Source organism: Centroberyx gerrardi, chromosome 18 (genome assembly GCF_048128805.1).
Source record: "Centroberyx gerrardi isolate f3 chromosome 18, fCenGer3.hap1.cur.20231027, whole genome shotgun sequence".
Lineage (NCBI taxonomy): Eukaryota > Metazoa > Chordata > Actinopteri > Beryciformes > Berycidae > Centroberyx > Centroberyx gerrardi.
The window spans coordinates 4,333,118-4,359,394 of record NC_136014.1 but is presented as its reverse complement, the minus strand read 5'-3'; the positions used below and the strand labels follow the sequence as shown (position 1 = coordinate 4,359,394).

Genomic DNA, 26,277 nt, shown 5'->3' with positions numbered 1-26,277 from the left:
TGTCTTGCATTAGTGGTGCAGCAGCTACTGTAGGCTCTTTTTTTTCACTTGTAATATGGCAATCTGACTAGGCATAAGGTACTGTAACAATAAAAAAAATAAAAAAAAATAAAAATAATAATGGTAACGCTTTATTTTCCGGGTCTGCAATTTGCTAATCATTGACTAGAAAGGAACTGTTGATTTCTTAGGAAGTTTCCTGGAAAGAACCATGAAATGATGTAGCAGTTATACAGAAAATGTCAGCAGTCTGGTGGAGTTGATAAGATACTGTCAATTTCTAAAAAAATGTCCTGGAAAGAACTGCAAAACTATAAACCATTTATTGGAAAAATAATAGAAAGAGGTCAATTATCAGAAGTCATTATTCATATAATTATATAATGTAGTTATTTGTTGAATTCTTAATTAATTTGAGTTAATTTCAAATTTTCTATATAACTACTAGATAATTTCATGGTTCTGTCTTGGAAACAACAGAAGAAATTGGAGGTACTTACCAGCTACCATTGAACTACTTCTCTATTTTCTCTACAATTAGTGCATAATTTCATGGTTCTTTCCAGGAAACTTAGGAAATTATTAGGAAATTGTGGACCCGGAAAATAAAGCGTTACCAATACCTCATTTAAAACCCTCATTTTGGAAGATAAACAGTGAATGAATGAATGAATATCAACATGAATAATCATAAATTGGTATACGCAGAAAGTCATAACCATTCTCTTTTTATATTAAGCATTAAAGAATCAACCTATTTATGTATTACAAATGCAAAATGCTATCAAGATGTTATTATTATGAACTTACTATTATAGAAATTCAAATTTTCCTCCATTTATAGGCCTATAACTATATGATCGAAGATGAAGACATTGTTAAAATTTGATTTTGTGGTTACGTTTAAAGTTATTGCATTTTCAAAAATCCACCCTTTTTTTACAGGCAGTTTCTGACTGCTGGTGTCAGAGCTGGTGTTGTTGGCCAATCAGGATCCAGCATTGTGAGGACTTAGTCTTCACATTCATTCAATAAAAGACTAACTAAACTACATTTGTTTGCAAAACACCATGAAGAGCATTATTCTTATCCTGAGCCATAGCATATTTGAAAACAAAATCATGAAAACTGAATAATATGGAAACTAGTAACATAATCTTTTATATTTCCTTCACCTGTTGTAGTAGACAGTTAAATTCAAATCCAAAACTCACTTGGTTTAAAGTTAAACTTTATGAAGTTAGGTTTTTATAATAATCAAGCTAAAACAACGATGAAAGCGAGACCTTACAACGGTTCAATACATAACAACAAAAATAAATAACGTAAACCGCATAATATATTAAGATATTTAAACCTTTGGTAAGCAATGCAACAACTGAAACATCTCTGTTTTTTACAACAAAATCAAGATATTCTACACGTATTTACAGTGTTGGTGCAGTGATTGTTGAATTACTAATATAAATAGATGCTGGATGTTATAAATTCTAAATACATCCTGGCAGGGTAAATTGCTCAAGGTGCTTCTAGTACAAGTTACATGCTACTTTACCTTTCAAGTTGCAAATTATGATATACTAGCAGTATACAACCTAGAACGTGTTACACAGAGTAATGTGATGGTTGAGTAGGTTGTGACTCCCTGTATAGAATAAGGAGTTTAGATATTCGTACTCCCCTTGCGCTAAAGCCCCAGCAGACAGCGATGATGGCAGTATAATATAGGTGTAAGCATATTGAGTTTAGGTGCATATTTTTTGCGCCTCAATTGCTTGAGCAAAGAGTGCAGTATGACATTTATGTAAATCAAGTAAACACGCCTTCATCACCAACTGCAAGCGCAAATTGTGTGCTTCAGCTTTAAGACAAATCCACCAAGACTAGCAACCTGATTTGAGATTCTAGGATGGGAAACCCTCTCCCTTGTTTGCCTGCTTTGCTGGTGCACCTTGCAGTGATGATAGCAATCATTCTGAACCGACAAAGTCTTTGTACAAAGTCTTTCCACCACCTTTCAAAGGATCTAATATGCGCTACAATAATTTGGGGGAACTGGTGTTGTGAACTGTTACTGAATTGGTTGCAATTTGCACGGTCTCGCCTACAAGTAAAAATATGGACCACCATAGCAGGTGTAAAGAGTCTTTATATTTTGACCTGCGCTGTTAGTCATTTTGGTGGTATGGTGTGCTCTTCCCTGCCCCTTTAGTGAATCTCTGCCTCTGTGTTACAAAGAGATCACTGGCACAAAAGTCGAAACTATTAGAAAACCGTAGTGCGTGTTGTACATAGCAACACAGAACAAATGGAAGCCCTCAGGCATGCATCATGTAAGGACAATAGTACTGTTTGTCATTAACTGCAAACAAGATAAATTACATATTGAAGAATACAGCAGTGGATATAGTGGAAATAATTCTGTCAGGATCAGTGTTATCATAGTTTGCATGTGTTAAAGTAATAATCTGTGACATTTTCATATGAATAAATGTCCTTTTTTGCTATTCTCTATCTCCAATTGATAAAACACACTAGTGACTCAACCTATATCCAGTTCATGAAAGCTGTTACATTTGCTGTTCTAAACACTTGGTGTCTGGTAGCTCTTTCCTGGGAAAAATCCTCTGCCACAGAGGAAGTGATGTCTTTTACATTTTTGCTTAAATAATAGAAGAACTGGGTAGTTAGCATGAGCAGTGATAGCCACCATGGCTGAACAGACAAAGAAAAGAGAAACTCAAACAGCATCAACAGAAAATCCAAGGAAAAAGACACAGTGCTGTCCACACGGTTTGATTTACAGGTGATCTCTAGGAAGCGCAGTGCAGAAACACCACAGCAATGAGTGCTTAGCTGCAATGATGGAGACAAAAAAAAAAAAAACTAATAGCAGTGGTCACTATAATTCCCAAGGGCCACTATTGTTGGTGTCCTGCACCCCATAGTGGGTGACCTGGGCTATTCTTATCTCTCAAGATGACCTACAATATAAGGAAGAGGTCCTTATGGGGCAGCATTATGTAGTAAATAAACAATAGTTTCGTTCAGGTATAACCTTAAAAGAATACAAGTTTTTGGGAGATTGCCTCGTTGGTCAACATACCTGTTATGTGATGAGAACATGAACACCAAATTCATCCATGTGTCTCTGGTAGCAGTTCCAAACTTGGCAATTGTGTTGCTACATTTACGACTTTATTTCTCTTTTTTGACTAGTCTTTTTTGACTAGTCTGTATGGCTGATGCAGATTTGCAGTACTTGTTTGTCTAATCCAAAGAGGTCTGATGATCAGAGTGCTTCCCATACACAGTCCAGCCCCTCCCTCTGCTAAAATCGAGGACTGTAGCAAATATATGTATATGCAAATTAGCATATGATGTCATCTGGCGACTTCTAGTGACTTTTTGAGCAGTCGATAGCTACACTACCTTGTAGATTGTTGGCTGTGGTGCTCCATACTAATACATTAGCATACACCATGTAAAGATGTTAAGGTGATTGTAGGCCACAAGCATTATCTGAAAGTGACTAAACGAGAACTTGCAGCAGTCTAAGTTAAAGCTAAATTGCAAGTGATTTAAAATGACAAGTTTTGTATAGGAGATTGGTCAAATTTGGAAAACAAGGTAATGTTTTCACTATGACTTGTTTTGTTTCTGTAGGAAGTAAAGGTGGTGGGAGATAGAGATTGCACAGCTAAAAATTACTCTCACATGGCTACATGAGCTACTTTAACGTAATGATATTTTATTGTTTGTAGCATGCTAGCTGACTGTTCGCTAGTAGCATGGTTGCTCTGGCTGAAAAGAAATGGTTGGGGATCTTATGACTAATAAACATCATGATTAAGACCGAAGTTATATGTCATATGATAGTATAGATATGGTAGCCAGAGTGAGTAGTACAGTACAGTAGTAGGCCCTTTAGCCTATTGATACAATTCGGTTTCTGAACTGCTGAGCAGTCTGTTTTTAGAAGTGTCAGCCGTCCTATTACGCTATTGTTGTTGAGATCAATAGCAAGTATTAAAATGACTGACTGAGAAGGTAACTAGGGATAAGCCTAAGTATAGGTACAGGGTAGTGTAGGTGACTTTAGCTGTATTTAATGCTGAGAGCAGGTGTCGAAACCATTGTTTGAGCCTTCTGGAGGTGTCATGGGCCTTATTCAACTAAACATTTGTGATGGGAGGAGCCCACTTGATAACCCCAGTGACATAACTGCACTCACACACTCAACCCTGTAATATTTAGATTAGGAGACTGGTGAATGGCGCTTGTTTGATGGTCCTGTAGATTTATGACGCCACCCCTGATGTTCTCTACAGTCACTATTTGTGGGTTACTACATCATTCTTTTGATATCTGAATTGGGCTTCTATATGAATCACACTGGATTATGGCACAAAGGAACATCAAATTGTGTGAATTGATAAATGTATCAATCTACAGGCCATATAATAAAAACCACTAACAACTTTTTATTACGAAAAGGTCAGTCTTCTTACTTTGGATAATGGTGGAGGCCTACTATCACTCAACGTAGTGTATGCTAAAGTGTTAGCATGGAGTCTGCTATCACTCAACATAGTGTATGCTAAAGTGTTAGCATGGAGTCTGCTATCACTCAACATAGTGTATGCTAAAGTGTTAGCATGGAGTCTGCTATCACTCAACATAGTGTATGCTAAAGTGTTAGCATGGAGCCTACTATCACTTAACATAGTGTTTGGGTGTCCTGGTGGCTCAGTTGGCTAAGGTGCATACCACATAACCGCAATATCCTGGGTTCCAATTTGCGTGTCATCTCCCTCTCTCTCTCCACTGTGAAATATCAAAAAGGCTAAGTGTTATATAGGCGCAGAGCACTAGCATCTGTGATCTAAGTTGACCAACGGGACAATCTCCCAAAATCTTGGTGTATTCCTTCAAAGAAGTGCCACACAGGTCATTCAACTGCCCTTTGCTCCTCTTCGTTTCTTAGGAAATGCTTGCTCGATCTGAGAGGGGCACCTGAGCAAAAAGGTGAGGGTTAATTGCCTGCCTGCATGGCATTTAGCGGTTCTCGAACCGCCTCACAATACCATGAGTGCATACACATATACTTGCCGGCCACTTTATTAGGTACACCTGCTCGTTAACGCAAATAGCCTCCAAACAGCGAATCATGTGGCAGCAACTCAGTATATAAAGCATGCAGACATGGTGAAGTGGTTTCGTTTTTTGTTCGAACAAACATTAGAACGGGCGAGATGCGTGATCTAAGCGACTTTGACCGCGGTCTGACTGTTGGTTCAGCATCTCACAGTCTCTAGAGTTTACAGAGAATGGTGCGATGAACAAAAAACATCCAGTGAGCGAAAACACCTTGTTAATAATGAGAGAGGTCGGAGGAGAATGTGCAGACTTGTTCAAGCTAACAGAAAGGCCACAAATGCTCAAATAGCAGCTCTTTACAACAGTGGTGTGCAGAAGGGCATCTCAGAACACACATGTTGTGGCCCTTATGATAAATGGGCTACAGCAACAGATGGTCAGCCAGTACTAGATAGGTGTACACACAAGTGGCTGGTGAGTGTAGTTTGAATATGGGTTGCCTTGGTGGAAACTGAACCCCGTCGGGACCTTCCTCCAATGGAAGCTTGTATTTCCACTGTCACGGTGCTCCTCCTGCACCCATGAAGACGGTGTTGATGGGTGGCAGCGACGACACCAGGTCCCGCACCTCTGAGGATGACGCCACACGCTGGGAGAGCAGTGCATCCTGGGAGTTGAAGTGAGAGGGCCCTCCATACATGCAGGGGGCAGAGGCTGAAGAGGGAAGGGGAGGATCTGCGGAGGGAACGACAGTAATGTAAACGATTTCAGTTTCCAGACAGCACTCATCTTTACACATATTGATGCTCAAAATTGTTTTGTTAAAAATTTCAAAATGCATCTATATCTCTGTCTATCAATCTATTGGCAAGAGTGCTTCCTGGTAGTATGCACGTTATAAATGGAACAGACTGCAAAGCATTTCAAAATTAGAATTTCATGGCCCCCCACAATGATTTTACAGTGACAATTTCTCACATTTTCAGTGAAATTGCTTTGTATAATGTACTTTTTTATTATGTTTTATCAAATTTTATAATCTATGTTGCTGACTGTTTGCTGGAATATGTGGCTGAATTGTATCGTGTATGTTCTTAGGTTTCTTTTGAAAAAGTGATATCTATCTGTCTGAGAGGAGCAACACAACAGCAACAGTGGGGGGCACAACGTTAATGGGGCAATAAGTAATATTTTTGCTGCCCCATAGTACAAAATGACCATAATGTATCTGTGGGGGTTGATGACCCATTGGAGTTTCAAGACACCACCCCCACCTCCACTGACTGGCATTCTCAACTGCTCAACAATGGAGAACGGTGCTATGAGTGAGCGACTGGCATCACAACACATTTCACCTACGAAGGCTAAAAAGCCTTGTAAAAAGCCCAAAAAGCAAATGACAAAGCAGTATTCGTTTCTGTCGGATCTCTGCTCTAATTAGCTTACTGCTTACTATTAATGCCCCTTTAACAAGACAGAATAGAAAGAACAAAACAAATCTTAACACAAATGTTTCATGTATCTCCCCCTCCCATCCATCCATCCATCCACCCATGTATGTTTTGGTGCTAACCTGCCCCAGTTTCTGCCTCGGTGTAGTACGGTCCTGTTGTTTTCCTTCCTGGGTCGTCCAGGATGTTGAGCGGGTCGTGGACCTCAGAGTATGTCGGAGGGAATGGGCGGAGATTACCCACGCTGCTGATGACCGACACGTGCTGGTCCACCAGTGATGTCATCCGCTGGCTGTCCAGGTAACTGCTGTTGCCATAGTAACCTGCCGTAAGATGGAAGTTTGCCAATCAGTTGTCCTGTTAGGTAGAACTGTGCTAGTAATTTGGTTCCTCAGCTATCCAGAGCATCTTAGCAATGGAACAATACCTTCCCTTTGGGTGCCAACATAGAGTCTTTTCTTTTTTGACCTGTGCTGTTAGGCAGCTTTCCACTCACTGGGCTTTGTTAGTGAATAGCATGGTATTCTGATTTGGTCATTTTAGTAATATAGCTCTTTCGTGCACAAACATTTAGTGAATCTGGGCCTCAAACGTCATCAACAGAAAATCCATGCACGTCACAGTACTGGACACATTGATTAACAAGTGATCTCTGGGAAGTGCAGCGCAAAACATCGCAGTTGCGGCCGCTTAGCGCCAAAGCTGGAGACAAAATTAACAAGGAACTTGAGGATTGCCACATTGCCATCACTTGTCCTAGTCTTCCTTACCACTGTTTCCTGCAGCCGAGTAGCCATGTCCCTGATACCCACCGCCTGAAGGGTTCAGGCCGGCCCCCACGAAGCCATACGTCCCTGCCGAGTCCAGCATCTGAGCCGCCGCCTGGGCATCCAGCCCCTGGTCTGGAGGAGCCTGCGCTGGATCTGGGCCAGAGCTGTAGCCGGACGTGGGCCGGACCGCAGAACCGTAAGGAGTCAGGGAACAGCTGTTACTGTTGGACGAGTGATGCATCGATGAGGGATGATGACCGCTGCTGAAGAATACGTCTTTAGCGAGGTGCGGGTCACTGAAGGAGGGATACCGAGAGAGGTGGTAGGCCAGGGATGAGGCCTGGGACTGAACTGAAGCTAGACCTTGGCTCTGGGTGTGAGGCCTGAACACAAATAAAACAAATCTCTGAAGTGGTTTGACTGAAAAATCCAAGATGGAAAGGATTTGACTTCATACCTTCACATTACGTTACATTACGGTTTGATCGATGGGCCAATACTGGTATTTTTGGATTGAAGCTGCTGATAGCCGCTATCTTTTATTTTAATGGCAAAAAATTCCCACAAATTGCCAGTATTCAGTGTTTTCCCCAGAATTTTATTCTTGTAAGGCACTGACAGTGAAATTCTCCATTGAAACTGAGGATAATAACAATAAAAATAATAATAAAATAGTATAAAAAAGTATTTTTAGAATCTGATGAAAATTCAGGTTAAGGTCTTCCCATAGACAACCAGTGTAGTATTGATCAATTCTACAATAAATATTTAATCAATCAAACTGCATCATATGAAATATGGCCCAAAATATCAGCAAACCAATATGTCAGTCTAACACATTATACATACACAGTGTATAATAATCGTAAATGAAGCTGACCTGAGTGCAGGCTGGTAGCTGGGGGCGGAGGAGGCGCTGGCTGGAGGGTAGTAACTAGAGCTGGTCTGAGGTAAGCAGTGGTACAGGGTCTCCGGGTAGGAAGAGCAGGGGCTGGGCTGGGCGACGGCACTGAGGGAAGAGGACAGGCAGGAGGAGGAGGAGGAGGTGGAGCAGGTGGAGGAAGAGGAGGACGTCACAGGTCTGCCAGCCATGGGCCCCTGGTTGATGACGGAGCCTCGGTGCACCAGCGCTGCCGGAGAGATAGGGGGCGTCATCAAGGGACCGCTGACCTGAGAGAAGTCCATCTGACCACCTGTGGACATAAAGGGGAAAAAAGGAGATATAATAGGTGGAGATTTAATACTGGTGCATAGAGTAACAATGCGATACAGACTGTGCTGCATGGAAGTATCCCCCTAGACAAGTGAGGTCTTTCAATTGATGAAAGCACAGATGAAAGCTATTCTATTAAACAATTCCTTACTTGCACTACTGATAACGTTATTTGTTAATGTTATATGTTTAAGTAATGCATGAAGAGTTTACACTTTACAACCAAATTACATGAATAACACACTATTCACGTTAGGTAATGTTAGGCTTGTTGTGACTTACTCACTTTAGTTAATGCCAGAATATGTTTAAGTAATACATGAAGAGTTAGGGTTTCAATTTAGACAATACATTGGCATTAACAAACATGTATAACATATGAACATATGAATTTGAACTCATCTTTGTTAATGTCACTGTTCATGCTTAATTCATGTTAGTAAACACATTAGTTAACATTATTAACAAACATGTATAACAACATTACTTAATGCTGTTGTTTATTGTGTATTTAATATGAACTCATCTTTATTAATGTCACTGTTCATGTTTAATTCTTGATAGTAAACACATTAGTTAACATTATTAACAAACATGTATAACAACATTAATTAATGCAGTTGTTCATGTGCATTTAACATTAACTAATCTTTGTTAATGTTGTTATTCATGTTAGTAAATAGTTAACATTAGTTAATGAATTCCTTGTACATTGTACTTGGCGAATAAAATTCTGACTTTTCTCAGAATTCTGACTTTTTTTCCCGCAGAATTCTGACTTTAAACTCAGAATTCTGACTTTAAACCCAGAACTCAAATAACATTTTTCATGTGGCCCTAATCCCTTTCCGTAGCTTAGAGTGTGATTGGTTGAATTGTCCATGTACTACACCTAGTCTACATGTTTCAGGTGAGTCTGAGGACTGAGAGTGGTGTAACACCGAAACAGTTTCTCTTTACCTCACGTTTTGTTTTTCTCTTTTGCACTTTTTTGCACTGGAGTACAATTGTAAATAAATATTCAGCTCTCATTTCTATATTTTAGTTGAATATGTTTGTACTCTGAGGAATTAGCTAGTAAATGGAAAAGGAAAGTGTAAATTGTAATGAGTCCATTTATTTCCATTTTGAAAAAAAGATTGAAAAGTAAAGTTTGTGCTTCTCTATAGTGTGACATCATATCTGGAAACTGATTTTTACCTGAAACTGTGAACCCAGCAGGCTCCGTCCCCTGGTAGAAAACCATGCTGGTTTCCAGACCCTGCTGTTGATTGGTGGACAGAGACATGTAGGCATGTTCTGCCAGAGACTCATTCTTCACTGATTGGTCAATGGCAACACTGGCCTTATTGCGATTGGCTAGGAAGCAGGAACTAGGTGAGGCCATGAACGCGGCTTTACTGGCATCTGAAAGTGACAAGGTAACAGAACTTCAACAAATAAAAAACCAAGGTTTATCAAACGTTTTCATATCACAGACCCCCAAATAGACCCACATTCTACTACAGATCCCCATTTGAGATTTCAGATTTAGTCTCAGAGATCCATAGGGGAAGATTTTAGTTGAGGATTTAGTACTGAATTGTAGAAACTATTACTCATTTTGCTGGGGTCCTTGAGGGGGCCCCAGGAGTTCCAGGGTCCAGAGCATAAAGAGGAATGGTTTAGTTTGTGAAATGATGAAATTAAACTATTTCTCGTTTTGCCAGAGACCCTGGAACCCTCTCAAGGACCCATGGGCATCTCACAAAACCCATAAGCTTATCAATATTTTTCTGTCTTCGCTGCATAGTGTAGTGAATCATACTTTCTTCAGGACAGTAATGGCACACTGAAATTTGATGTAGAAAAATGTAGAAAAAACAAAACAACAAAACTCATTGGCATCAAAAACCTAGTGGAGGCAAGCTAAGAAAAACAATCCCAGAGTTTTGCAATTGAGTTGAACATCCTGGATGTATCTGAGCTGTTGTCCTTTTCTGTATCGATGTCTGCCATTGTGCCCGTTACCTGCGTTTCTCATGTATCTGTCCAGGAGGTTCTGCAGGTCCTGTTCCTTGTCATTATTAAACTGAGTTTCCAGAGCTAGCAGGATGTATTCGTCCAACAGCATCCGGATCAAATGGAACGATCCTGCCAATGCCAAAACACAAATGTGAAAAAAGTTGGTAAAGAAAGCCACTGTACCTGAAATAGTGTGTGATGAGACTGAGCTTTTCCAGAAATCAAGCCACTATTGTATTTGTAAAGTTTACATAAATATGAGAGAAAAGCAACATACTTGTCACTTTTTAGAAGTAAAGTGAACGTAGAGGGCAAAAAGATACTGCATACAGTTCCAAAAATAAACCTGGTTACATCAGCTAGATTGAGAGTTTTTAAAATGTATGCATCTAAAGGTCATATATAAAAAAAAACACTGAAAAGTTTATATTTCTAAAAGGTCAGTCTTCTTATTTTGCATAACGCTACCTGCCTATGATCACTCAGCTTAGTGTTTGCTATTAGCATTATCTCAAAAGTGAGAATGAGAATTTGTAGCGGCTCTAAAGCTAAATGCTAAGTAATCTTAAATGATATGTGGCTATGTCTGGCAGTTTTGAGTAGATCGGTCAAATTTATAGGAAGGATGCTTGAAAAAAGCGGTAGTGTTTTGAACTAGCAGGGACTACTTTCTTTGTTTCCACATGGAGTGATGCATACAAGGTGGTGGGCAATGGGAGTCTGTAATAGTTCCAAAAAAAAACCTGGCTACATCAGCTATATTGACTTAATATTTCCTTTTAAAAGTTGTGAATCTACAGGCATATCATAAAAACCATTAAACATAAAATATTAGATACCAATAAATATAATATTCAATTAATTGTGTGTGTGGAATGACTTTAAAGTCGAGATGAAACGGCATTTCGAGAGTATCTAACTTCCGTATCGTGACGTATTTCCGAGTGAAACAGGAAAGACAGGCGGGACATAACGTTGGGAGGAATTTGATTTGAACGTTGAAAAGTGGGTGCGTCATAACACCCGAAGACACACCGAAGTACCATGCTGTTGCTAGCTAGCTAACTAATGAATCTTAGCCTCTTAGCTCTGTGTGCTAAAAGTTGAAGATTGATTGATGGGTGGATGTCATGATATTATTGGTTGAAATTAGTTACGGGCATGCTTACGTAAGCACACGGCATATTTTGTTTTACAGGAAGAAAACATGATTGAATTTTGATATAAGAATACAATGAAATTGATTTTTGGTATTTTTTTTGGCATATATTGTTAAATAGGTGCACAGTATGACCGGGGATGTGATCTAAAAGGGTTAAAAAGGCATTTTTCATTTCATCTCGTCTTTAAGGTGTGCTATCCATTTTGCACTGTATACATTTCATTTGACTCCCTGATTCCAGTTCAACTCTCACCTGGCCATTCCTCCATATCTACTGTTTGACCTTTGGGGTCAAGCTGCTCTTTGTTTGCCTGGCAGGTCGCAGGTTGAAACCACGCTGTGTTTGAGTTGGATTTCAACAGGGACCCACCAAATGGCTGGTGTTTATTCACATACACATACTCTGCGTGTGTGTGTGTGTGTGTGTGTTTGTTAACACCATGCTGAAAGTATATATGTCCATGTGTGTGAGCCCAGTGTTTAAACAGAGAGCACGCGACCCAGAGATAAGGCATTGTTTACTCAGGCCAGTCTGGCCATTACAATTTATGGTCCTATTGTAGCAATCTGCTCCAAGCTGGCTTGAATTAGACCTGCGTGTGTGTGTGTGTGTGTGTGTGTGTGTGTGTGTGTGTGTGTGTGGCTCAGCACTTGCCGTAGACTGAATAACGTAAAAGAAAGGAGCACAAACTGAATTAGCTGGATTGCTAGCACAAACAATTATCCCACTTTTATCATGTTAAAGGTGCTACATGTAGCATTTTTAAACATCAATATATCACTGATAAATGAATTGTGATACCTTGGTATAATTACCATAAACAAATGAGACCATGGTGGAGACGATTGGTCGCCTCTATCTCACACCAGTGGTATGGTTAGTGTAAGTGTTTCTCTAAATGAAGACCACATCTCCCATAAGCCCCGTTGCTTCCTGCCCCCCTCCCCCCCCCCCCCTCCCTTTGCCTGCGCTGAAGAGGATCAACATGTTGGAAGTGATTTTTCCATCGGCCTTTCACTCCTTCCACCATCTGCCATTGATAGAAACTCTGAAAGCTTTAGCTCTGTTTGCGCCTGAAGAACTGTGCCCTCTTCCTGTTTTGTGCCGTAAAGCAATCCAGCAGATTTCCCGCCAAAGCTGACACGGTGGTTACACAATGTAAAATGCAATGTAGAGGCCAATAGAGGCTGCCAATCTTCTCAGCAATGGTCTCATTTGTTTACAGTAATTATACTAAAGTCTCAAAATTAAAGCGGTAATGATTTATTCGTGTTAATATGACGCATGTACCACCAGGTTCAATAATCTCAGCATTTCCTAAAATGTCAGTTTGAAGATGTTATGGCAAATGCAGCAAATGGTGCAGAAATGAAGCCCTTGGTAGCTCTTTCTAAACCTTTCTGAAGCGTCCCTTACCAAAGCTGGAGGCGTTGTTGAGGGTGAGGTTGTGCATCACTCTGGCGCCAAAGAAACTCCACCTGAGCAGAAAGTCCTGAGCTCGCTTCTTGACTGACCGACTGCTCTGCTTACCCGGCTGATCGGAGACAAAGAGAGAGTCAACAATTTCAGCATTTCAAATAGCATCTAGGCTAGATCGTCATGACACTAAAACTCTCCATTGGAACTCAGTGTGGTAGGAATAAGAATAAGAATAAAAATAACTAGAAGGCGATCGGAGAGCGCAAACCTCCGCCAATGCTGAACAATTCTCCAACTTGCTGTTACACCCTCAGACATCATTGCTCTCACTTAAATTTTTAAGTTAAATTGATTTCTTGACTCTGCAAACATAGGCTACCATTCAGATTTGGAATCAAGTCTCTATCTCAGTTATGGCTACAGGGATTTTCTGGCAGAAATCCCTGATCCGGATGATCGTCAACAAAATCTAATCAATTGTTCCTTGGCCTTGCTGTCCACCAAATTTCATGAAAATCCATTCATACGTTTTTGAGATATTCTTCTGACAGTCAGACAGACAAACTAAAACATAACCTCTTTGGCGGCGGTAATAGGAAAAACATATTCATGCATCCTTAAATGTCTCATTTAGAATCAATTCAGGTTAAGGGCTTCCCATATACAACCAGTGTAGTATTGATCAATTCTACAAGAAATATGTAATCAATCAAACTGCATTATATCCATCATATCAGAGGAGGACCACACTGACTGGACCATATCAGCCAATATCAGTCTAACCCTATCAGTTATATTATATTGCATATTGCATTTCAGATGTGATCAGTTTATTTAATGACAGCTTGGTCTAGTATCCTAGACAAAGTCAGTAATACTAGTCTTGAAAGATACTTAAAATCAGTTTAAATCAATGACAGTCGAATATCGAATATCGGATAGTAAAAAAACAAAAATAATCATACTTGTGAAATTTATTTTTTTTCCTTTTAATTCAAGTTGGTTCTCTTCCCCCTCCCGCCGCGATAATATCGTATATCGCAATATTTTGGTGGAACAGTATCGCGATATTACATTTTGGATATCGCCCAAGCCTAACACACACACAAACACACACACACAAACATGAGTACACACAGAAATAAACAGTGACGACACTGAGGTAAAGAGCGGGCACCTTGATGACTTTCTGCTCCACGACCGTGTCCAACCATTCAATGAAGGATTCGACCGTGGCGTTCTTTTTCAGCAGCTCCTTCAGCTCCTGGAAGACAGTGATTGAGTCGTCTGGAAGGACAGGAGGAGAGACCAGAGGACAGACATGGAGCTGTGTGGTTAATAGAAGGGACCGTCAGACCTCCACAGAAATAGCAGCTGGTTCCATTTTGAATACAAGAAAGACCAATATAGGGGTTTGCCGATATATGGGTCCAACCGGATCCGGTCCAGTCAGTGTGGTCCACTTCTGATATTATAGATACTCTGTGAAGCAGTTTGATTGATTACATATTTATTGTAGAATTGATCGATATTACATTGGTTGTCTATGGGAAGACCTTAACCTGAATTGATTCGAATGAGACATTTTGATCAGATTCCACAAAGTATGCATGAAAATGTATTATTCTAACTAGCAGTAGCAGTAGTAGTTGTAGCAGTAGTGGTAGTAGTATTACTAGTAGTAATAATAGTAGTAGTACTAATAGTAGTAGCAGTAGTACTAGTAGTAATAGTAGTAAAAGCAGTAGTAGTAATAGTAGTAGAAGTAGTAGTAGCAGTAGTAGTATTCTCCTGGGTTTCAGTGGAGAGTTTTAGTGTCCCATGATGGTCTAAATGTTGTTTCAGAGGCTTAAAGTGTTTACCCCAGAATAAAATTCTGGGGTAAACAGTGAATACTTGTAATTTTGTGCCATGGAAATTGTCAGATTTAGAGATATATCAGTACAAATATTGGCTATCGGCAACTAAAATCCAAAAATATCGGTATCAGTATCAGCCTTCAAAAACCCATGTCGGTTGAACCCTATCCTGTTTTGCAAGGGTCCGCTTTTGTCTACTTTTGAGCCCTTGATGTCTAGGAGGTTAAATCAAGTGCACCTCAATGTCAAATACTTGCAAATATATGTAAATATATTTCTTGCTCAGCATACATCTTTAGAGCATACAACTTATGTGACTATTGTATTGAACTGGTATTAGCTAGGTCTATATGACATAGCAATATTAACTACTAACAATACTAGCTACATTAGCTAGTAGTTTGTTCTTGTAGCCTACTAGCTTACTTTTGCAACCAAGACTTTAATCCAATAACTTCACAATTTCAGGTGTTTGCTTTGTCAGTTAGCAAACAGATTAACATCTAAACACTTATTGAAATCCTGCTGATATGAATTCACATATTTGTTTTCTTCATAATCTTATATTCTACGCATTTATTATTACATTTACCTTGATATTTTTATATTTTTCACTTTTTCATGCTGAATATATTGATATTATTTGTATATTTTTCATTCCTTTTTTCTTTGCCTCAGTATGTTCTACTGCTGCTATTTTCCACACTAATAAAACTGTAATCCTACACTTTTTATTCATACATTTCTATTTAACATGCTCTAGTGTTGAAATTGAGGGTTGAGTTATGTTGTTATGTTATACGCCCATTTTGCTCTATTTTGCTTTTTATTTTTCTTTGCTATATTCTATTATTTGCTGCTGCAACGACCCAGTTTCTCCACATCATTAGAATTATTCAAATTTCATCTCATCTAATATCAATTCTTTCCATTTCCACCAGCAAGCAGCACTGTTCTGAAGAAATATGAGCTTGATGGATACCATGGCTTGATGGCTTGATGGCTTACATTCAGAGTACATGTCTGGGTCCTGGTCCCCAGTAGCGGTGATGCTGAGCAGTGGCTGAGAGCTGATGCTGCTGAGATCCACCTTGTCAATATCCAGCACCATGCCGGTCACTACGGCCTGGTCAAACAGTGCTGGACGGGCTATCTGAAATGATGGGAGGAACAGGGGAGATGGGAGGGGAGGGTGGAGAGGAGATAGGAAAAAGTGGGTCCATGTAACACCTTGATTTAGGGTGCTACGTGTATCATCTTAACATCAATAAATCTGATGGAAAAATCACATCCAACATATTGATCCTCTTCGGGGGGGGGACAGGAAGCAACGGGGCTTATGGGAAATGTGGTCTTAACGTTGAGAAACACTAGCACTAACAATACCACTGGTGTGAGATAGAGGCTACCAATCATCCTGACCATGTTTAAAAAGGCTACACATGACACCTTTAATTGTACTGAAGACATTCATTTGTGAATGTCCCAAAACTTCTTACAACTTAGTAGAGGTAAAACAGAAATTCTAGTTCTTGTTCTAGTAGAGAGACATAATAGTTACAGTATATAGTCAGTTTAACCTGAGTATAGCCTGGGACACAGATAGGAGAACCAATATCCCAGTGATGCTCCTCTAACCAAAACATCAGCCCATCATCAGCCCATCAACATCAGGGCAAGTTTTCTCAATCACACTACATAATCTAGTGCAAAATCACAGTGCGTAGAAGGTTAAGTATTTGAACCACAGTGTACAGTAGCCTACCTTTACACAAGTTAATATTTTAAATTAATATTAAAATAGATTCAGATACTATCTGGTACAATCGGGTTGCCCCCTAAGTGCAAATCCTACCCATATTTTTTGAGTACTATTGCACGTAATCAAATTAAGAGAAAGGGTTACAGTTAATAATTGTTCCACGTCTCTATCTTCTGTCCAATTCTATTCTATGATCCGGTCATTGTTGTACCTGTGCAAGGTGTAGGAAGGAGGTCTGTCTCTTCAGGGACGAGACGAAGCGCCGTGCAATGGGGAGCTTCTTGGCTGTAAGGCATTCTGGGAGGTTCTCCAGAGAGGAGACGAGCCAGTGCTCCCAGTGCTTGGCAAAGTTACGGATGTCTGCCAACAGACTAAGGAACAAATTGGTCTTCACATAGACGTCTTCACAAATCTCAATCAATCAATCAATCTGTCAAATCATCAATCACTCATCGTCCCACTCACTCGATGATAATATAAGCTTGACATTGCTCTATGCTGTCAAGGCACGATAGAATAGTCTTTGTTGACTGACTAAAAGAGCTTGCTTTATTTAAAGGTGGTCACTGTATCGTTTTAACATCAATAAATCATTATGACGTTAGTTTTGAGACATTAGTATAATTGCATTAAACAATGAAACAAATGAGACCATCGCGGAGAAGATTGGCAGCCTCTACCGGCATCTACACTGCATTTTACACTGTGTGCCACCTGATTTGACGGGAAATCTGCTGAATGTAGGCTGGGGCAATATTCAAAATGTAATATCGCGATACTGTCCCGCCAAAATATCGCGATATACAATATTATCTAGGCTATAATAATTATTATTGTTATTATTCGCAGCCTAGAAATTTGATCTTACTATTCAAGCATTGGAGGAAACATTTGGTATAATTTGCTCATTGGCAGAAAAATGAGCTGATTGTGGAAAAGGGAACCCATTTGAATTAAAATGACAAATTTTTCACTTCAAAGTATGATTATTTTTGTTTTTTTACTGTCCTACCACTAGTAGATTATAGGTTTATAAGTTTAAAAGCTTGTACAATTGTGATCTAAGCAACACGTGGTGCCATGGCCGGGAGGGGTGGGGAACGATATTGGATATCGCGGGAAACATCACGTTATTTACGAAATATCGCAATGTTCAATAATATCGAATATTGGCCCAAGCCCAGCTGACTGGTTCATCCAGCTCAAATGGAGCTAAAGCTTTCAGAGTTTCTGGCCAAGGCAGATGGTGGAAGGAGTGAAAGGCCGATGGAGGAATCACTTCCAACATGTTTATGCTCTTCAGGAAAGACAAAGACGCCAGGGAGGGGGAGCCGTACATGGAGCATCAGGGGTTATGGGAAATGTAGTCTTAATTTTGAGAAACACTAGTACTGCGAGATAGAGGCTACCAATCGTTTTGAACATGGTCTCATTTGTTTACAGTAATTAAACCAAGGAATCACAATTCATTTGGCATTGATGAACATGGTGAAAAGCATTACTCTAAGTCGAAATGACAAACCTTTCAGGCATCTCCTGCATCGTAGCAGGAATGAGAACGTCTGTTAGAACCTGACAAAATAGAGAACACAGTGGTAAAAATACATGGATGGTGCAGCTAATATCTATCATTGAGATAGAATGCAGACCTGGATACTTTATCTATCTTGATTCATGATTAGAAGGTTGAGACAGCTGAATCGGCAGTCAATATTCTCTGTGGATCCAAGTACTACAGGTATGTAAGAGACAAATTATATATAGGTCCAAAATTGCCAAACTTATCCATTAAACATTACAGTTTGAGAAGTTTTATCTACCTTTCTATTTAGCTTTTATCTATTTGTGAGTGCAAACTCTTTACAGTTAGTCTTCAATGGATTATGGGGCCTGCACACCCATGTTGTTATTCTGTAAACTGGAACTGTAGAAGTTACCTTATAGAGAATGGAGTCACAGACACAGAAAATGTCCACTATAACAGGGTTCTCCAGCAGTGGCAGCAGGTGGTCAGGCATACCCTGCCAGAAGTGGAGCAGGAAATTCTGGATCTGAAACAAAATATTAGAAGAGTCATATCAGTGCTGTAAGAGTTCGAGTGGAGGGTGATCTGTTTTGCTATGCCATGACTGCATGGGCTGAAATCCTAATTCCATCACACCCTTCTTTTCTTAGTTTTCTCTCTTCACTGGGCTCAAATATCCAATGGTAACATTAAAATGCTCTAATATAGTAATAATAGTAATAAGGATCACCTCTTCAAAGTTGACATTAATGGCGTTGTCCAGGATGCACTGGCAGTGTGTTTTATACATCATGATGAGAGTGTCCACCTACAATAGGAAATAAAAATCTGACAGTAAATCCATTTACAAACAAGAATGATGAAACCATCTGCAGCCAGCCAGCCATTATCAATGTTACATTGTGTGTATCTCAAAATAAAGACCACATTTCCCATAAATCCCATTGCTTCCTGTCGCGAGAGAATGTTGCTACTTGTCCCCTCTCCTCCTCCCTGCCGTTGTTTGTTTTGAAGAAAAGAAGAGAAGAAGAAAGATAAAAGGCCTTGATAACAGCCAACATACTGTACATTCTGACCAGGTGACCTAACAAGAAGTTGAAAGTATGCAGTTAGAATAGTGGAACTGGAATAAAGTTATGTACTGTATTACATGCAAAGTAAAAACGGTTCCCGTTTTGTGCCACAAAGCAACAGGCATTCGCGCTGCAATTCAGCAGATTTCCCAAGCCGGACCAGGTGGCACGCCATGTAAAAAGCACGGCAATTATATTAATGCCTCAAAATGAATGTGGTGATGATTTATTGATTTGAAAATGCTACACGCAGCACCTTTGAATGAAAGGGGACATTTAGTACCCAACCTTTTCTCTGGAGATGTTCCCTTGCAGCAGAAGATGCTGAGCGCTGGGGAAGTCCGGGAGCAACGTTCCAGTTTTAGAGCTTAGGGAATATTTCCTGGTGAAGCCTCCCTGCCAAACACAACAATGTTAGGATAGTTGCTTAGCTGGCCCTGATAATACGCTTATTATTTAAGCAGAAGTAACCATTTCTTCTTACCTCATTTTTGAGCTTGCTCCCTGAAAATCTGCGATCACAGAGAAACAGATTTGATCTTAGATAATAATAATAATACAAATACAATAGAATACAAAGCTTTCATTGCATGTACAATTTGAGATCTTTGAAAAAAAAAACACAGCTGAACAATGCTCTATGCATTATAGGATATCAATACTGACAGAACATAATAGTATGAATTGAGTAAACAAAACATATATAATTAACTATGTACATTTCATTACTTTTAGAAAGGGTAAAGTAATAATCTGTGACATTTTCATATAGATAAATGTCTCAAATTTCGCCACAGTACTATACACAGTTTGATTGACAGGTGATCTCTGGAAGTCAAGGATTACCACTTTAAATATGAATATACTGTACATTGATCTCACCTGGTCAAGCCCTTTCCTGAATACACAGAGTGATAGTAAGCACTGCTTTCTTTGATGCCAATACCGTAGTAATGATATCTGTAAAACGTCAAGATAATAATATCATCAAATAATGATCATATATTGCAACGCTTCTAAATCAACTTCTCCATGTGAAAGTTAAGTTTTGCATTTACTTTGAGTGTCCTCTGGTGCCCAGTCTTCTCGTTGTTAGAAGAGGAAACTTCTGTCGGATTGTCTGATGAGCACAGAAGGTAAAAAGTTCGGGTTATACCAATGTCAGCTGCTCCCTCTAAAATATTAGCCTAACAATTTTACAGAGGCATCCATTTTTTTAATCTCAAATGTTAATATTGTAACTCATTCATCAGCTATCATTATCATTACCATTATCACCACACACACAATATCAATAGGATTCCACACTCACAAGGCACTCTATTATGCTATACTATATACCAGTGATTCACAATCTTTTTCATATCAAGGATTTCAAGGATAGGATATCAAGGATACCCCTAATTTAGTCCACATTAGAGCCACGGACCCCCATATTATGAGATTTTGTCTCTCAGACCCAAATCTGAGAATATTTTTATCGTTAGATATGATTTTGTGCAGAATTCCATGACTATCTGTATTGTAGGTAGAGAGATAACAGAGAAACTATGATCAAAACAGTCATTCTTCTACATTCTCTAATTGTGTTAACTTCTTGTAAATGAAATAACGGTGAAGGTTAACAATTTATGAATTTGCTGGGGACCCCCTGGAACCCCCTCAAGGACCCCTGGTGGTCCCTGGACTCCACGTTGAGAACCACTGCTATATACTGTATGTTTAACTGTACTGTACTGCACTTTTCGCGGTATCTGCAGGTTTCAGAAAGCCTGACCTTGACCTTATTAAGGCTACCTGGAATTGAATTTGAGACCAATTTAACAACCACAAAAAGAAATAAACATTGCTATTGAACATAGCAAATGAAAGCTCTGAAACTATAAATGGGCAGTATAAGAAAAATGGCACCAGGAAATTAAATGTTTAGGGACATGATGCCCGACATGTTTGTCATATTGTACTGTACAATACTGTTCTGTACTCATCTAAGAGTGGAAAGGCATGTGGGTCAAAATGAATCACCATCAGAAAATAAAACCAACACCACTGCTGGTCTCATTCACATCTTTTGGTAAAACTATACAATTCAGTGGCATTTGTCATATTGAGTTTGCCTTACTTTCCAACTAGATATCACCAAATGAAAATAATCTGTCAATACCCCTATCTAATTTTATAGTTGCATCAATTAAACCTTACATTAAGACATCTATTTACTGTATTTAAGACATTTTAATACTTTTTAAGGCTTTAGATTTAGACAATTTAGACATTTAGACAAAGGACACACACACACACACACACACACCTTTCCAAAGGTAGCAGCACAGGCTGGTTCTAGTTTCTCTTTCCTACAGAAGTCCAGGTAGTGAGCGTAGAGGATACAGCGAGGCAGACACACTCCTTCACATACTATATAATTCTCCTCCAGCCTGTTGAAACACATCATAGAGAAAATCACTCATATGGTATATCACCACACACTTAATTGCCAGTAAATATAGTGTGTGCAAATACACACTGGACACAATAAACTCCATAAAAGGGATAAGAGTGATTGATGTTGCTGTGATTGTAAGAATGCATAATCAATACACTGTACAAGGCCAAATTTTATAGATAAGGTAAGAGAGGATGAAATTGTAATGATCCCTGTGGGGAAATTGGGTTGCTGCAGTAGTAAACTGTAATAGGATACAGTGAAGAAATATAGAATATAAATAAGAATAGAGCAAACTTAATGTGACTTATAATTTCAATGTTTCAAGAACATATTCAGTGGAAATGTAAAAAAGAGAAATCAGAAATATGGAGATACATACAATATATACAAGAGAGAATTTGGGAATATGATGAAAACAAATGTCTGTCTAACCCTAACCCTACAGAAAGTGTCTATGAAAGAGGAAAAAATGTTTACCTTAGGTAGATAAAATGTATGTAGTATGTGCAGATTTGCACATGTGGAGTATTAGCTGTTCAACTGGTGGTAACATACAGTATGTACATAAAAAGGGACAATGATGAGCAAGACGCTTGTACATTGTTGACTTTTCTCAATATGTAAGTTCTCTTCACTTTGAAGGTGAAGTGCTTTAACATCAATAAATCACTACCATCGTAAGTTTTAAGCTCTGTTCGAAACCGTTCCCTATTACAGAAATAGTGCACTATACACGTGTGTCCACCATTTTGTACTAGTGTCTGAATTGTCAGTGGTTAATTTGATTCAGTATATAGTTCACTATAAAATACCCACAATGCCTGCAAATTGTAGTGAACAGACGTAGCCTACCCTACAATTTCTCCTGTATACCACAATGCAATGCGATCTTGTCTTACAGAAGAAGAGTAGCTAGCTAGTCACTAGTTTGTGAGCTAGCTAACGTTAGCTCACAAGCTTATGTTTGCCAAACCAAAACAGCTTGCACATGATTAGAATTTCAACAATTTATTTGTAATGTAATGTTCAAAACTTCCTAAAATCGATACCTGAGTACATTTCAACCCACTGTCATGATGCTTTGTTTATGAGATGCTGGACGGTTGTTGCCCATAGTTCACTATGTGGATTGCTTTACAGCACAAAGGGAAGTTGCTTTATGGCACAACAAAGTAAGAGCGCGCCGTTCTTCCAGCACAATCAGAGCTAAAGCTTATAAACCATGGTCTTATTTGTTTAGGGTAATTACAACAAGGTATCACAATAAATCTAACAATGATATATTGATGTTTAAAAATGCTACACGTAGCACCTTTAATAATCCAAAATCAATGGAGCAAACACTTCTTCCATTGGCCTTACCATTGCAGGGTAAGCTGTGTCTGTTTCTTCTTGTCTTTGATGATCTGAGTGATGGTCTTCCTGGAGGAGGAGCTGCTCTGTCTGATGGCCAGGTCTGTATTATAGTCCACCAGGTCCTGGTCTTCTTCAGAGGATGGCGTCTCATTACTGTCCTCTGCTTCTGAGACACCGTACAGAGAAATACAGTAGACAGATTAGAGTACAATAACCAGGGAAAGGGCAGATAAGGAAGGGCAGGTATGTCAGTGACAACACCTGTATTGTGTTAAACATTATGTTGAAACACAAAAGAAGTGATTACAGACAGAGTTATGGGCGACAGAAAGTTTGCTTTTTTAACATTGCTGGCAATGGTGAGAACCGATCTAGGCCTATGCCCAGCAGAAGTAGCCATGTTTGTGAAAAGGGCCTATTAGAAATAGAAATTCATTCTATTTCTGGGATCACAAATGTCATATTCCCAATGGAGAATTGGCTGAGTACAAATAATGGCTAAATATATACCTAACAACCAGGCTAGAAAAAGAGAGACACCTGAAAAAGATTGTGGTGTAGCTGTAGGTCTATTTAGTAACATCATAAGTAAAGTGAATGGTCTGATAACACAAATTTGTTTTCAAATTAGGTTACTGTGACACAGTAAACTGTCTTGTCTTTCTAGAGTTTAGTCTCTACTCCAAAGGTCAGGTAAAGTTTATTTGCATAGTTGTAGCTAGTCAGCTCAGTTAATCTGGACAAACAACTGTTTTTGTGTTTGTTAGCTAGCTAGCTAACTAGCCAGTAGCCAGGCTAATTTAGCAAAGCAAGAGATGTTAGCATGCAATTACTATCCACTACTAATGCTAGCTTCTATAGTTCGCTGACCAGATACTATGGTTAGCTACCTAACAAGTTGACATTATGTAAACACAATGTTTCACACTTGGTCCTTTTCAGCCTCTCGAGTGGACTCAGTCCAAGAGCTGAGTCATCTTGTAAGTCCACTTACACTGTGAACACAAGGACTGAGTTCATATGCAGCTGGTTCACTTTTTGGTTCACTTAAAAAGAACTGAGTTCGGTTCCTTTGAAAAGAACTAGGCCTATATGTGAAAACACCCTTAATCAGATGTAGGCTTATCAGTGATGAAATGATAAGTTCTCAGTCAAAAACAGCACAGACATTAACTATGTCGATTAAATTCTGTTGAGACGGCCAAGTTTAGAAACGCAATAAGTTGTTCATAGGCTCACAAACCTCCAATATGGCTGCTAGAGGGAGTGTTATGTCACCTGAAAGCCCTATGTAGATGATTATTCTTCACTGCGACGAATAGCAGAATATGTGAGATAATAGGGATCTAAATTCTAAAACCACAGAAAATGTGTAATTGCATGTATATCAGGACAGTACAAATATATTTTTCCATACTTTTCAAAACGTTGCAGACCTGTGGAACCCTGATAGCAGAGTGGACTAAAATGAAATAAATTAAAGATAGGCCTAATAGGAGGGGTGGTGAAAAACAATTTAACAAGAAACAGGCAAGAAAATACAGTGAAATAGAATGGAACAAAACCAGATAGATCAAAACTGGGCTACTTGAAAGCATAGCATGGAATAGCAAGGAATAGCATAGAATATTAAGGAATAATACAAAATATGAATAGAGATAAAAGAGCAAAGAGGTTTTAGCAGAGTGTAGTCTGTGTGTGTTTAAACTGAATGAAATGAGTTGAGCAAGAGGGCAGCAGTCATGCCTGCTGAAGTGGAAAACTAAACAGAACATACAAGAATATGTAGGTATGGATTTTTCTATGAAAATCAGGCTGAATTGAAAAAAAAATCTAAATTGAATGAAAAATATAAATTGACTGAAAGAGTGAAATTCTTTGTTGGGGTTGAAAAAACACAATTCTCTTACATTTTTCCTATTTAGTTTCATTGTAATAATAATAATAATCATGTTATTTATTATTCTTAAATTGTCTTTTTAGTTGTAATGAAAATTTATGAAGTACCTCTACATAATAATAATTCAATAATGTCAGTTTGAAAACAATTTGTCCTTTTTGTCATTCACCATTGTGTTATGAATATGAAAAGTAGCTTAAGACTGTGTCTTCATTGTATAGCTATTACACAAGCTATATACTGCTATTACTACTACTACTACCACCACTACCATTACTACTACAACTACTACTACAACCACTACTAGGCCACTACAACTACTAATACTACCATTATTACTACTAGTTTTACTACTGTCACTACTACTACTACCACTGCTACTGCTACTACTACTACTACTACTACTTTTACTACTACTACTACCACTACTACTACTACTACTACTAATAATACATCAATTTAGACTGATTATAAAATGTCACACTGGGTACTCTACCTGATTTAATCCCAGAATCGTCTTCTTGTTGGAAATGTGTCTGTCCAATAAAGTCTCTGTGAGTTTCCACTGGAGAGCTGCACAAGGTCTTGGCTGAGGAGTGAATAAGAAACGTTCCATCCCGCACTGAACTCTCACTGTTGCGTTTCATTGGCATAATAACGTAAAGAACATCAATAAAAAAAATCAACCAAAGTAAATAAGGGGAAAACTGACGTCAGCCTGCTGTGGAAAAAAAAATAGTCCACTGCAGATCATTTGTCCTTCAGATTGTGAACTAGTTCTGCGTTTGCCAATCCCATCCTCACACAAGTCCAAGAAAAGATTAAACCAATATGCAATATTGCAATGTCCAGCATTTTCTAAGCCTGGTCAGTTCATAAGAAGCCTAGAGGAAAGCAAGAAAAGTCTGTGTGTCTCTGGGGCCTTGATAAACCTGACAGAACAACCTTAGACTAATAAAGCAGTGCTGTGGGAAGGCAGAGCTAATGAGGCTGTGGATGCATTCATCATATTTACAGAAGACCGGGGCTGATCCAGGTTATCAATGATTAACAGAAAACCCCCTCATCCATCCATCCATCTAGCCATCCTCCCTTTCCACAACCTGACGATCAGCTGTCCCTTTGTAAAGTTATACTGTAAGAAAGACCACAGTGATTTAGGCTAAAATTGTGTAGTTTATGTTTTAAACCCCCTTCAGACCTGCCAAATGAATACCTCTGTCATCAGTGTGTGTT

General features: G+C 39.0%; 1 protein-coding gene across 1 annotated transcript; it reads right to left on the bottom strand.

Annotated features, from left to right (window-relative positions):
* Positions 1–5,659: 5,659 nt before the first annotated feature.
* rfx6 (regulatory factor X, 6) lies at positions 5,660–25,694 on the bottom strand. The gene is made up of 20 exons (XM_071906855.1): positions 25,538–25,694; positions 23,148–23,301; positions 21,651–21,774; positions 20,398–20,459; positions 20,222–20,299; positions 19,824–19,851; positions 19,628–19,735; positions 18,997–19,074; positions 18,679–18,792; positions 18,264–18,313; positions 16,953–17,112; positions 15,988–16,132; positions 14,298–14,407; positions 13,118–13,235; positions 10,545–10,667; positions 9,735–9,941; positions 8,202–8,514; positions 7,322–7,704; positions 6,674–6,874; positions 5,660–5,835 (listed from the first exon to the last, which is right to left on the bottom strand). The coding sequence occupies exons 1-20, from the start codon at positions 25,692–25,694 to the stop codon at positions 5,660–5,662; spliced, it is 2,889 nt and encodes a 962-aa protein (XP_071762956.1).
* Between the last annotated feature and the right edge of the window lie 583 nt (positions 25,695–26,277).